Source organism: Anomaloglossus baeobatrachus, chromosome 4 (assembly GCF_048569485.1).
Source record: "Anomaloglossus baeobatrachus isolate aAnoBae1 chromosome 4, aAnoBae1.hap1, whole genome shotgun sequence".
Lineage (NCBI taxonomy): Eukaryota > Metazoa > Chordata > Amphibia > Anura > Aromobatidae > Anomaloglossus > Anomaloglossus baeobatrachus.
In genome coordinates this window covers 370,040,196-370,055,071 of record NC_134356.1, presented here as the reverse complement: position 1 = coordinate 370,055,071, position 14,876 = coordinate 370,040,196, and the positions used below count along the sequence as shown (strand labels likewise).

Sequence of the window (14,876 nt, the reverse complement as noted above, 5' to 3'; positions counted from 1 at the left end):
CGTGTGGCCATCAAGCACGAGTGGATTCGCTACCCACTCGTGCCTTAACCCCTTACAGTGTGCTGTGAAAATGTCACAGTGTGATGTAACAGTGGACCATGGTAAGCACTTACCTGGCTGCATCAGAAGTCACGTAATGTGATCACGTCGATCCGATGGTTACCATGGTAGCACAGGGTCATGTGATGACTCCTGTAGCTGTCATGAGTCAGTTTCTCTTACAGCCAGCAGAGGGCCATCTCTGAAAGGAGAGCAACTTTTCTGCACATCAGAGCAATGCTGCTGATCTACAAGAAATGAGCAATCAGACTGCTGATTCTTATAGCCCACTAGAGGTACTAGTAAAATTTTTTAAAAAAGTTAAAGTTTGGAAAAAAACTAAAAAAAAAAATTAAAAGTTCAACTCACCCCCATCACTCCATTGAAAATTAAAGTGTTTAAAAAAAAAATAAATAAAAAAAAGTTACACATTTGTTATCGCCGCGTTCAGAAATGCCTGATCAAAATATAAAATCAATTAATTTGATTGGTAAACGGCGTAGCAGCAAAAAATAAAAAGTAAAAAAAAATCCAAATGCCAAAATTACGTTTTTTAGTCACTGCGAATTTTGCACAAAATGCGATTAACAGGCAATCAAAATGTAGCATCTGCGCAAAAATGGTAGTTAAAAATGACAGCTCGAGACGCAAAACATAAGCCATCAATAAACCATAGATCTGAAAAAATGAGAACACTACGGATCATGGAAAGTGGCGCAAAAAGTGCGCCATTTTGGGACAAACTTCTGATTTATTTTTTTTTAACATCTTACATATTTGGTATCTACGAACTCGTACCAACCTGAGGCATCACACTGACACCGTTTTACCATATAGTGAACATTGAATAAACTATCCCAAAAACAACCATGCACTTTTTTTGCACTTGGAATTTTTTTGCTGTTTTCCAGTACACTATATGGTAAAACTTATACTTTTAAATTAAAACCATAACTCGTCTCGCAAAAAATAAGCTCTTATATGGCAAGATTGACCGAAAAATAAAAGGTTACGGCTCTTGAAAGAAGGGGGAAACAAAAAAAAAAAAAAAAACCCCGGAAAAACAGAAAATCGCCTGGGGGTGAAGGGGTTAAAAGAATTTTGCATGAATGTGAGTGACCTGACTGAATCCCAGCAAAAGGCCACCTTCATGACTGAAAACAAAAAAAGTCTGTACTGGTTTTACCCGAGCATATAAACTTTTTTTTTTTTTAAAAAAAAACCATGTTAGTAATCCACATGGCATCATTTAACCTCTTTACAACCAAGGACGTAACTGTATGTCCTTGGTCGCCTCCCTGCGGATCCCGCAGGCTCTGGCGGCGAGCCCTCGGTAATCCCTTCACATGTCTGCTGATCTAATTAGCAGAGATGTGTGGCTAACAGGCACAGGTGAATCGGAGAGCCACCTGCGCCCATTAACCCTTTAGATAGAGCTGTGAAATACTGACAGCGTGGTTTAAATGGCAACAGCAGAGATCGCGCTGTTCCCTGCCGCCATCGATCACCTCGTGACACGATCACGGGGCGCCAATGCGTTATGTTAGCCATAACTCCCTTCCGTGACAGCACGCCGGAACTCACAGGAAAGCAGCATTTCTCCTGATCAGAGCTGTGCTGCTCTGATCAGGAGAAATGTACAAGAAATCGGACTGTCCCCTAGGGGGACAAGTAAAATTAAAAATGTAAAAAAAAAAAATTTTTTTTTTACATTTTTAATTTTACTAGTCGAGAAGAAAAACTGGAGAGAAAGCGCAAATAGGGTCTTACCCCAATATGTACGGGGTGGAGGGGGGGGAGGGGCAGGGTTGTAGTTGTGAGAGTCACAACAACTGTAATCGCATGTAGAATTGATCAAAGGCTGCAGCCACCCAAAACGGCAGATAACAGGGAGAGGTAGAGAGGGGTGTTCAAATGCCGCGCCAAATGATCACTGTTCAGAAAATCAGATTAATGTATCTTTATTTTCATGCAGGTCTACGCGTTTCAATCTTAATGTTTTTCTTTGTGCCTGACGGTCCTGAGGAAGGGAGCAGAAGCTCCCGAAACGCGTAGACCTGCATGAAAATAAAGATACATTAATCTGATTTTCTAAGCAGTGATCATTTGGCGCGGCATTTGAACACCCCTCTCTACCTCTCCCTGTTAATTTTAATAGCCGACAGTTTAATTTCCCTAGATAGATTTTTTTTTTGCAATTTCAGTGCACTTGGAGTTTGTTCCCATTTTCCAGTACACTATATGGTAAAACTAATGATTTCATTCAAAAGTACAACTTGTCACGCAAAAAATAAGCCCTCATAAGGAAATATTGACAGACGAAACCCCCCCAAAAAAAAAAACAAAAACGCTATGGCTCTCAGAATGGGAGGAAAAAACTAAAATGAAAAACGCAAAATTGCCGGGGGTGTAGGGCTTAAAACACATTGGGGGAGGTTTAATATAAAAAAAGGAACATGACCGGTTCCCTTTAGGGCAAACGTACCAAGACTGGCGCTTCATATGACTGTCCAAAGTCACTATAGCATGCAGTAAATTGCATGTTATATTCATTATTAATTTTTATTAAAAAAAAAAAAAAAAAAAAAAAAAAAAAATTGTACATAATTTGCCTGCCAAGGACACAGTACACAACTTGGCCATGTGCCCTTAGCTTGAGGCTTTTCCTTATAGTACTTGCGGCCATATTTACCATATACACACATACAATGCCAATCCATTATTACTTACCTAAACGGATACCCAAATGAGGCTACGAGAGTTAGGTTCTCAGTCTTGTTGTTGTTACAGGATAGATATATACTGGTTTTTCCACTGTATCCACCACACGTCGCAAACGAGAAGATTGAAAAAAACTTTACAGAAGAAAAAAATAAAACCTTGTATTATCAAGTTATAAATGAATCATTTAATGTATCTGCTGGCAAAGTGGCTATTTCCAGGGTATAATCAATATCCAACATAGAAGAATGCTGCACCAACATTTATCGAAGTAGGAAAACATTTTGTTCATATAGTAATTAAAAAAAAAAAAAAAAAAATATAACAAACTTTCCCAATTCCCAGAAAACCCTCTAACCCCTTCACTACATCCACTGTACAATGTATGGTGCATGTTGGATGCAGATGTATGGAGCTGGCTTATGTGGTGAGCTCTCCCCATACCCGGCAGGTAATGGCTGTGTGTTACAGCCAGGACCTGCCGCTAACAATCGCAAGAGGAGCAGAGCCCTGTCCGCAATTGTTACCTATTAACCTTCGTCAGGCTGCATAATTTTACAACGTTAACAGCGACCCCTTATCTCGGAAGGGGGTGGAGATATTTTATTGAAATTTGGCCAATATATTCTGGACCAAAACTGCAGAGATGTCACGAAATTTCAGCCCTCAATGGCTTTTGGGAAAAAAAAAAAAAAAAAAAAATGTATTGCAATTTTAAAAAAACAGAATAGTTACATTTGTACCTATTCAGCCGGACAAAGGTTAAAGGGAACCCGTTACCAGATTTGGCGATTATAAGCTGCGGCCACCACTAGTGGGCTCTGATATACAGCATTCTAACATGCTGTATATAAGAGCCGAGGTCACTGTGTAGAGTGTAAAAATCACTTTATAATACTCACCTACAGGCGGCACGGTGGCTCAGTGGTTAGCACTGCAGTCTTGCAGCGCTGGGGACCTGGGTTCTAGTCCCACTCAGGACAACATCTGCAAGGAGTTTGTATGTTCTCTCCGTGTTTGCGTGGGTTTCCTCACACACTCCAAAGACATACAGTTAGGGACTCTAGATTGTGAGCCCCAATGGGGACAGTGTTGCCAATGTATGTAAAGAGCTGTGGAATTAATAGCGCTATATAAATGAATAAAATTATTATCTAAACGGTCGCTGAGATGGAGTTGGGTCATATGGGCGTCTCTGTTCTCCGCTGATGGCTCTTTCGGCCATCTTTGTCCTCCATCATACACACTCGAAGGTCCCGTGCAGGCGCACTACAATACTTTAATCTGCCCTGCGCAGGACCTCAATGACGGCAAGTGTGGCTGATGTAGGACGCGTCATGCACCGTGGCTTCAGAAGAAGGACCAAGATCACCGAAAGAGGAGGCGCTGGCACCGGAGAACAAAGATGCCCATATGACCCAACTCCACCGCAGCGACCGTTTAGGTATTATAAAGTGATTTTTACATTCTACACAGCGGCCTGGGCTCTTATATACAGCATGTTAGAATGTTGTCTATAAGAGCCCAGTGGTAGTAGCCGCAGCTTATAGGCCCCAAAGCTGGTGACAGGTTCCCTTTAAAAGGGAATCTGTCATTAGATTTTTGCTCGCTCATCTGTGAGCAGCATAATGTAGAGACAGAGACCCTGATTCCAGTGATGTGTCACTTACTGAGCTGTTATTTTGATAAAATGAATGTTTTCTCTGCTGCATATCTTGTATTATACAGAGCTCATGAATATGCGGGACTACCTGGCAGGAGGCCAAGTGGTCCTCTAATGATAAAATCTGTTTAATTAGCAGTACTTAGGCTATGTGCACGCGCTGCGTTTTTTTGACGCTGCGTTTGTGCGTTTTTGGCCGCTAAAAATGCACAAAAACGCACCTGCGTCGAAAAAACGCGGCAAAAAACGCACGCGTTTTGCCGCGATTTGGTGCGTTTTTTTGCTGCGTTTTTGCTCACTGCGTCCTTATGCGTTTTTTATCAGTGAACAAAAAAAAAAAGGTCTGATGTCATTTCCTTCTTCAATGTGTTCTTCATTCTCCACTAGTGTATGCAGAAGAGCAGACAGCTGCAGAACTACAAGGCTCAGCATCCTCGATCCAATAGTGTATGCAGGACAGCAGACAGCAGCTGTCGAACTACAAGGCTCAGCATCCTCCATCCAATAGTGTATGCAGGAGAGCAGACAGCAGCTGTCGAACTACAAGGCTCAGCATCCTCCTTCCAGGACTGTATGCAGGATTTCTTTGCCCCCCCCAAAAAAAAAAAAAAAATGACGTGGGCTTCGCCATATTTTTGTATGCTAGCCGGGTACAGCAGGCAGGTACGGGCTGCCCCCAACCCCCAGCTGCCTATTTGTACCCGGCTGGGAACCAAAAATATAGGGAAGCCCTTTTTTTTAAATTATTTCATGAATTTCATGAAATAATTTTAAAAAAAAAATGACGTGAGCTTCGCCCCATTTTTGAGTCCAGCCAGGTACAACTAGGCAGCTGGGGATTGGAATCCACAGTGCAGGGTGCCCATGCTTTCTGGGCACCCCCGCTGTGAATTGCAGTCCCGCAGCCACCCCAGAAAATGGCGCATGTATTTTATCAGCTAGCCCTAAGCCCGAAATTCATGGTGTCACGCCAATATTAGACATGGCCACCATGAATTTCTAGTAAAGATAAAAAAAAAAACACAACACAGAAAAATATTTTTATTAGAAATAAAACACAACACAATTAGTGACTCCATCTTTATTGAAATAAAGAACCCCCCTCCGCAGTAATCCTGGGTCAGGGTCCCGCGCCGTCCAATCTGGATCCAATATCATCTGATCGGTTTGCTGGAAGGCAAAGCGATCAGATGATGTGTCAGGTTAAAGGATGTGAATCCCATCACACATCAGCTGATTGCATAAACGCCGATTATACAATCAGCTGATGCATCAGTAGAAAAAAAAAAAAAAATAATACTCACTTATGTGCTGATTACCGGCAGCTCCCGGAGCGATGGGGCGGGAGTCTGATCCTGTCCGATCGCTGCAGCAGCTGCCGGTAATCAGGGATGAAGTCTCCTGACGCATCCGCTGATACCGGCCGGGCGCCCGCGTCAGCCCGAGACTCGATCAGCTGATGCGTCAGGTGACTGCATCAGGTGATCCATCAACAGGTCCTGCAAGCAAGGTCCTGCCCCGGGGAGACTGCACACAGCCGGAGCGGGAGCGGCGATACCGTGACAGGAGCTGGGAGCGGGCATGGCACCGCGAGGCTGCAGACAGGTGAGTATAACTTTTTTTTTTTTTTTCTACTGTTAACTTTTGTTTTTGCAGCCGCTTCCACCTCCTGCCTGTACATGGCGCCGCACGGCAGCATACATGCACAGGACCGGAGGTGGAAGCGGCGGTGACGGTACCGGGAGGATTCATGCTTCTGTCTATACTGACAGAAGGAATCCTCTTCCTGTACACGTCACTTTACTACCCACCTCCTGCGCTTATAGCTGCGTTTTTGGTCTTAGAAACGCACCAAAACGCAGCTATTTGCGTTTCTCATTGCGTCTTTCAACATCCCATTGAACTCAATGGATGAAAAGCGCAGTGAAAAACGCGGGAATAATTGACATGCTGCGTTTTTGTGGTCACCACAAAAACGCAGCTGAAAAAAAAACGCTGTGTGGGGACAGCAAAAATGAAAACTCATAGACTTTGCTGGGGAAGCAAAGTCATGCAGTTTTGAGGCCAAAAACGCACCCGAAAAACGCGCAAAAACGCCGAGAAAAACGCACCGTGTGCACATAGCCTTAGCACACCACTTGAATCAGGGTCTCTGCCCCTAAGTTATGCTGCGCTCAGATTGAGTGGCAAAAATGTGTGACAGATTCCCTTTAAATCCCACGGTTAAAGGGAACCTGTCAAGTAAAATATGCACTCAGAACCACAAGCACTTCTGGGTGTAATAATATTTATTCATTTATATAGCGCTGTTAATTCCACAGCGCTTTACATACATTGGCAGCACTGTCCCCATTGGGGGCTCACAATCTAGAGTCCCTAACTGTATGTCTTTGGAGTGTGGGAGGAAACCAACGCAAACACGGGGAGAACATACAAACTCCTTGCAGATGTTGTCCTTGGCGGGATTTGAACCCAGGACCTCAGTGCTGCAAGACTGTAGTGCTAACCACTGAGCAACCGGCCGGACATTTCTAATCCCTGCCTAACTGTCCCAGCATCTAGTAGCATAAATAAAGAGATCTTTTGAAAAAGACTAGCAGGGACTAGTCGCAAGGGCATTATTTCCCCCCGACTCGGCCACCCTTTTAGCATGTTAGCACGCCCGTGTGGGTGTGCTAACATGCTATTCAATGACCATTGCCCAGCGTCTTCAGCGCGTACCTGTGTCCATGCCTCAGACACCGGGTTTAGGCTCAGTATGCATGATCAGAAGTCACCACACTTCCAGTCATGTGCATTAGACCTCTATAAAGCCGGAATGCTTATGTGGCGAGCCCCACTGCCAGGTTTCAGTCACAGGGGCGGCACCTGCGTGGTTTCAGTTACTGCTCTGTGTTTGGCTGTAGCTGCGCCTTCCACACTGACAGCGGCTCTGCATCAGGCTACTTTCACACCTCCGGCCGCCGCATGCGGTTTTTGCCACTGCGCATGCTCAGTAGCATGCCGCAAGCGGCAAAAACCGGACCGGCCGCATGTAAAAAAAACTTATGCAAAGGATACGGTGTTTTCACCGCATCCGTTGCATAGGCTTCACAGCCGGATTGAGCCGCACGGCTCAAACCGGATGTGTGAAAGTAGCCTTAGAGGAGCCTGTCAGTCAGGGGTGTGTGGTACAGCCAGCAGCTGGGATCAATGTGCAGGTGCCTGGCAGCATTTTTCATGTGACAGGTTCCCTTTGAAAGTACAGCAGGCTGCTCAATAAGTGACACAAAGCTGGAATCAGGGTCTGCCCCTACGTTATGCTGCCCTCAGATAGTAGGGTGAAGTCCTCGGGGCAGATTCCCTTTCATACCCCACTAGGCCCCTGTTGCTGGGGGTCTGGGAGCTGCACACCTTCAGTTCTTGCCCCTGTGAAGCGTCTAGGCCCGGGCACTGAAGGGTTACCCCGGCGCTGCCCCACATGCCGGCTCCGGCCCCACCTCCGCCTGTGACAGCGGCTCCACCCATACTTGGCCCAGCCAGCAGCCAGCGCCCCGCACACCCGCGGCAGGGCCCTCTGTCACGGCCGGGTGTGCCCACAGCTGCCGTCACCAGCCCCTCGTACTCACCCACTCCAGCACCTTGATAAAGCCCAGGGGCTCCTTCAGTGGACTGAAGTTCAGCTGCAGGCCGGACATTTTCTGTAACGGCAGAAGGCAGGAAGTTAGAGCGCGGGACAGCTCGCACCGGAACACGGACGGCGGCCTCCTGTCCTACCTGAGTCAGGCTGTACATGACGTGTGCTCACCGCCTCCCCGGGGAGGGAAAAGCGCGCTCAGGTCCCGCCCACAAGTGCGCACTCAGCCCGCCCCGCTGCGGCTACGTCACCGGAGGGATCCACAGCAGCTGCGGCTAGTCGGTGCAGCCGTTATTAACTGCCCTACACGGCCTGAGCTCCGCCACAGCGTCAGCAACTGCGCCTCCTGCGAGGGTGACTGGCCGGAACGACGGGGGCGTGGCCTCAGCACAATGGCGTCCAGGACTCCGCCCACTGTCACATGCTCCGTAACGGTAACAGCTGCCGCTTCCTGTCAGCCGGCTGCGCAGCACATGACGGTCAGGCGACACCACGTCCCCAACAGTATTCTTTGTATAGAGGAGGGTGGTGTAAAGAATGGCTTTCTCCATTGTCAGAGCTGTCATGTCTGCCTGGGAATGTTACACTGCGGGACAGGGACTACAAGGGCGGCCGCAGTGCACCAGAGGCGCCATCACCCGGTATAAGTGGACGGTCCTGCTGCAATGGAAGACGTCTAGTAATCAAACCTTACCATACAGACATGCAAATTAGCCTGAAAGTGCATGTGGGCGTGGTCATGCACCCTCAGCCTGTTCTGCATAGACACGCCCCACGGCTGCTGTGACCACTTGCCTCGTCCATCGCCTCCTTGCCTTTATTTTTACATATTTGAACCCCTTCCGCCACAGCCAATGTTCAGTTTTTGCGCTTTTGTTTTTTCCTCCTTTTTTCCCCAGTCATGATGTTATTTCATAGATCTATCACCATGACTGCTCATTCTCCCAGGAGAAAGGAGAAATACGAGTATATGTGCAAATACAAGAACTTTATTGATAGAGATCACACGCGAAAAACAGCACCAAATCACAAAATACTACCGAGATATCAAAACATCAGGGGGGTACACGGTGTATAATCAATTGGTGGTCTCAAAGTTTCCTATCAATGTCAAATATCCGTGGGAGAGGTAGTTTACCCTAAATAGGGAAGATGAATACAGTATGATATAGGGAACAAAGACATGAATCAAACTCCATCGCATGGGTCAGTGAAATTACTGACCAATGTAAGACTAAAGGGTTCCAAGTGTGTTCAAAAATGGGTACACAATAGGGCGGAAAAAAATTGCAACAATATGGCAACGAAACCACAATGTCGCCAGATGTTAATAAGATATAAGCGGTTTTCTCATAAGATAATATATAAGTAGAGGATTTTGAGCCTCAAGATAAGGGATTCAAAAAATGAGAAAACATCAACCATGCAAAAGGGAGTTTGGCCCAAGTCATAGGTAAACACCAGGTAGATATGGGGGTACAATACAAGTGAGGAACCCTGATAAATAGTATAGATGTGAGTATTAGCCTACATTAACCCAAAGTGTACCACGTAATAACAAAGGAAACCTACATAGGTCATAGTATTACTATAACAAATAAGGACCACCACCTTATTCCTTTGGGTATGTGTACACAGGTGTCCTTATGGCTCAGGTTCTCCTGTTTTCCTACCTTAACTATCCTATCTTTAGGAAATTACTTTTAACCCTTGATGGTGTATCATTTTACTGTCATTCCTGATCGGTCATGTGCATTTTGCACTAAAATTTTTATAGAGTCGCTGAGCTGTAGACAGTGTCATCCCTCCTGCGGAGACACCATTGTCCACAGGAGAGCGCAGCATTCCTGCCTATGATCCGGAGTCGCTGAGCTGTAGACAGTGTCATCCCTCCTGCGGAGACACCATTGTCCACAGGAGAGCGCAGCATTCCTGCCTATGATCCGGAGTCGTTGTGCTGTAGACAGTGTCATCCCTCCTGCGCAGACACTATTGTCCACCGGAGAGCGCAGTGTCCGTGCCCACGATCCGGAGACGCTGAGCTGTAGACAGTGTCATCCCTCCTGCGCAGACACTATTGTCCACCGGAGAGCGCAGTGTCCGTGCCCACGATCCGGAGACGCTGAGCTGTAGACAGTGTCATCCCTCCTGTGCAGATACTATTGTCCACCGGAGAGCGCAGTGTCCGTGCCCACGATCCGGAGTCGTTGTGCTCTAGACAGTGTCATCCCTCCTGCGCAGACACTATTGTCCACCGGAGAGCGCAGTGTCCGTGCCCACGATCCGGAGACGCTGAGCTGTAGACAGTGTCATCCCTCCTGTGCAGACACTATTGTCCACCGGAGAGCGCAGTGTCCGTGCCCACGATCCGGAGTCGTTGTGCTCTAGACAGTGTCATCCCTCCTGCGCAGACACTATTGTCCACCGGAGAGCGCAGTGTCCATGCCCACGATCCGGAGTCGTTGTGCTCTAGACAGTGTCATCCCTCCTGCGCAGACACTATTGTCCACTGGAGAGCGCAGTGTCCATGCCCACGATCCGGAGACGCTGAGCTGTAGACAGTGTCATCCCTCCTGTGCAGACACTATTGTCCACCGGAGAGCGCAGTGTCCGTGCCCACGATCCGGAGACGCTGAGCTGTAGACAGTGTCATCCCTCCTGTGCAGACACTATTGTCCACCGGAGAGCGCAGTGTCCATGCCCATGATCCGGAGTCGCTGAGCTATAGACAGTGTCATCCCTCCTGCGGAGACACCATTGTCCACAGGAGAGCGCATCATTCCTGCCTATGATCCGGAGTCGTTGTGCTCTAGACAGTGTCATCCCTCCTGCGGAGACCCTATTGTCCACAGGAGAGCGCATCATTCCTGCCTATGATCCGGAGTCGTTGTGCTGTAGACAGTGTCATCCCTCCTGCGCAGACACTATTGTCCACCGGAGAGCGCAGTGTCCGTGCCCACGATCCGGAGACGCTGAGCTGTAGACAGTGTCATCCCTCCTGCGCAGACACTATTGTCCACCGGAGAGCGCAGTGTCCGTGCCCACGATCCGGAGACGCTGAGCTGTAGACAGTGTCATCCCTCCTGTGCAGATACTATTGTCCACCGGAGAGCGCAGTGTCCGTGCCCACGATCCGGAGTCGTTGTGCTCTAGACAGTGTCATCCCTCCTGCGCAGACACTATTGTCCACCGGAGAGCGCAGTGTCCGTGCCCACGATCCGGAGACGCTGAGCTGTAGACAGTGTCATCCCTCCTGTGCAGACACTATTGTCCACCGGAGAGCGCAGTGTCCGTGCCCACGATCCGGAGTCGTTGTGCTCTAGACAGTGTCATCCCTCCTGCGCAGACACTATTGTCCACCGGAGAGCGCAGTGTCCATGCCCACGATCCGGAGTCGTTGTGCTCTAGACAGTGTCATCCCTCCTGCGCAGACACTATTGTCCACTGGAGAGCGCAGTGTCCATGCCCACGATCCGGAGACGCTGAGCTGTAGACAGTGTCATCCCTCCTGTGCAGACACTATTGTCCACCGGAGAGCGCAGTGTCCGTGCCCACGATCCGGAGACGCTGAGCTGTAGACAGTGTCATCCCTCCTGTGCAGACACTATTGTCCACCGGAGAGCGCAGTGTCCATGCCCATGATCCGGAGTCGCTGAGCTATAGACAGTGTCATCCCTCCTGCGGAGACCCTATTGTCCACAGGAGAGCGCATCATTCCTGCCTATGATCCGGAGTCGTTGTGCTCTAGACAGTGTCATCCCTCCTGCGGAGACACCATTGTCCACAGGAGAGCGCATCATTCCTGCCTATGATCCGGAGTCGTTGTGCTCTAGACAGTGTCATCCCTCCTGCGGAGACACTATTTTCCACAGGAGAACGCAACATCCGTACCCACGATCCGGAGACGCTGTGCTCTAGACAGTGTCATCCCTCCTGCAGAGACTATTGTCCACAGGAGAGCGCAGCATCCGATCAGAAGTCTGGGTGCATATTTCCACTGCGTTCTCCCCGTTGAGATCACTTGCATCTCTGCATGAGAAATTGACATGATGTGGCTTGGAAACCCATGCTGCAGGGAGTAAAGAAGCACAGAGGGCATGGGATTTCTATAAGGCCGGTTTCAGGCGTCCGTGTTTAACCAGTCACAAGCATGGTTATGGTCACACGTGTGACGTCCGTGTTTGCATGCGTGTGACAGGCACCAAAGAAAACGGGTCTGTGAAATAAAAATATTTTCCATATTTACCTGCTTTCTTCGGATCTGCTGCCTCCAGCTCCCGACCCCCGCTCATTATATTCATCGATTTATTCACTGCACTCAGGAAGCCGGAGCATCGCGGGTACAGCGCCGGGCACAGCACCGCCGAGGACAGCACCGTGGGGACAGGTGAGTATTCACAAAGCACAGTGACATCCAGGAGGTCATCAGAGTTCCCAATGAACTCTGATGACATCCTGATGACCCCCGCGACACCCGCGCTGCTGGAGAGAGGTAAATATAGAAAATCTTTTTATTACAAAGACCCATATTTTCTCCGGTATGTTTTACACTGATGTCACACGGATTACATCAGTGTGCGATCCGCGTGACACCCATGCTGCCGGAGATGCCTGCATGTGTGCTTGCGGGGTCATGAAAGGTCACACGGTCCGTGTGCAAACACGGACGTGCAAGGCACATCAAAGAATAACATGGGTACGTGTGACATCAGTGTTAAAAACGGATGTCACACGTACATAAAACATGGATGTCTGAAACCAGCCTAAAGCCTGCTTTACACCATACGATCCAGAAAACGATATCGTATGCGATCGTACCCGCCCCCATCGTATGTGTGGCACGTTCAATTTGTTGAACGTGTCGCACAAGCAAAAAACCCCCCGTCACACGTACTTACCCTTCCATACGACCTCGATGTCGGCAGCGAACATCCACTTCCTGGAGTGGGAGGGACGTTCGGCGTCACATCGACGTCACGCGGCAGCCGACTAATAGAAGCAGAGGGGCAGAGATGAGCGGGACGTAAACTTCCCGCCCACCTCCTTCCTTCCGCATTGCCGGCGGGAGCCACAGGACGTAGGTAAGATCTGTTCATCGTTCCCGGGGTGTCACACACTGCGATGTGTGCCAACCCGGGTATGATGAACAACCTGACGTTCAGTTTTTAGGAATTGAACGACGTCCATGCGATGAACGTTTTACCGTTCAATCGCAATCGCACGTAGCTGTTACATGCTACAATGTACCTTACGATGCCGGATGTGCGTCACTTATGACGTGACCCCGCCGACACATTGTAAGATACATTGTAGCGTGTAAAGCGCCCTTAAGTCTCATTCGTTGTGTTTGTACTGTACAACGCAGCGTTTTGGACGCAGTAAAAATACTCTGCTTACAAACCGCTGCTAACATTGATCGTGGGCACGCAGCCAAATGGTGGAAAAAAAAAAAAACCCTGCAATTCCTCCACTGATTTTTGTCCTTGGTTTTAGGCTATGTGCCCACAGGAGATCGTACCTGCGGACTTTTCAGCAGGTATTTCCGCAGGTTCACGCAGCAACTCCCCGGAATCCGCAGCTATCCATTGGTGCGGTATTTCTGTGGAGTTGTTGCGGTAAACCTCCGGAAACAGTGCGGACTTCCTGCGGATTTCCTGCCCTATATCTCCATAGTGGAAAGGCAGGAATTCTGCAGATATTTCCGCATAAATAATGGACATGTAGTTACGTGCGGCTGTGGGAAATCCGCAACATTTTCCAGAGCTGCAAATACCGCAGCATTGATACAGCACTCCCCAAATCCCATAGGATAACATTGGGAGTGTCTGTACTTGCGTAAACCTGCGGATTTATCTGAAAATTCTAGAAAATCCGCAGGTTTTCTGCAGCAAAATCCACGGGTATTTTCTCCCGTGGGCACATAGCTTCACAGTGTTCATTGTGTGGTAAAAATGATTCTCCAGGTTGGTACATCTTCAGCACTACAAACCTTACATAGTTTTACTTTCTAGGCATAATAGTACATCATATTTAAGAAGATTTTCCCACAAATGAACACACCAGAACATCCTGTGATCATGTAGGCCAGGGGTGTGGAACCTCCGGCCTGCGGGCCGTATGCGGCCCGTGACGACTTTTTATGCGGAGCCTGGGCACATTCCCTGGGACCGCAGTGCGCTTTTCCCGGCTGCCGGCCCTTTAAATCTCACTGCTTGATGCCCTGTGGGTAGATGCTAGAATGTATGGGCTCCACTCAGATCCTGATTTCAGCTCGTACATTCTAAACAGACTCACTACTAAACGCTAGAATGTACGGGCTCCTTCCAGGACCTGACTGCAGCCCATACATTCTAGGCTTAACCTCGGCCTGTGCTAGCGTGCTCTGGTGGGCGGGGTAAGCAACACGCTGTGATAAAGTCACAGAAGAGCTGCAGGACCTGTGCTCTGTGTGTGACTCCCCTCCCCCCCCCCACGTCAGTACTGTGAGTACTAAACCCATTGCTGCCCCCCCGCTCTGTGCTGTGTGTACCCCCCAGCTCTGTGTGTACCCCTAGTACTGTCCACCAACAGTGCTGTGTACCCACTAGTGCTGTGTACCCCCTAGTGCTGTGTGTAGCCCCTAGTGCTGTGTGTAGCCCCTAGTGCTGTGTGTAGCCCCTAGTGCTGTGTGTAGCCCCTAGTGCTGTGTGTAGCCCCTAGTGCTGTGTGTAGCCCCTAGTGCTGGGTGTACCCCCCAGTGCTGTGTACCCCATCAGCGCTGTGTAAACCCCCCCCCCAGTGCTGTCCGTGCCCCCCCTAGTGCTGTCTATATCCCCCCTGGGTGATGTCTATGCTCCC

The 14,876-nt window shown here is 48.7% G+C and overlaps 1 protein-coding gene across 1 annotated transcript in view; it reads right to left on the bottom strand.

Moving 5' to 3' along the window:
- The window catches only part of SYPL1 (synaptophysin like 1), a 31,207-nt gene extending 22,790 nt beyond the window's left edge, over window positions 1-8,417 (bottom strand). The window contains exons 1-3 of the mRNA XM_075345161.1: window positions 8,180-8,417; window positions 8,032-8,103; window positions 2,770-2,894 (exon numbers count right to left, since the gene is read on the bottom strand). Coding sequence (XP_075201276.1) covers window positions 2,770-2,894; window positions 8,032-8,103; window positions 8,180-8,197 — 215 coding nt within the window. The 5' untranslated portion in view covers window positions 8,198-8,417. The remainder of the gene's footprint in view (window positions 1-2,769; window positions 2,895-8,031; window positions 8,104-8,179) is intronic.
- Between the last annotated feature and the right edge of the window lie 6,459 nt (window positions 8,418-14,876).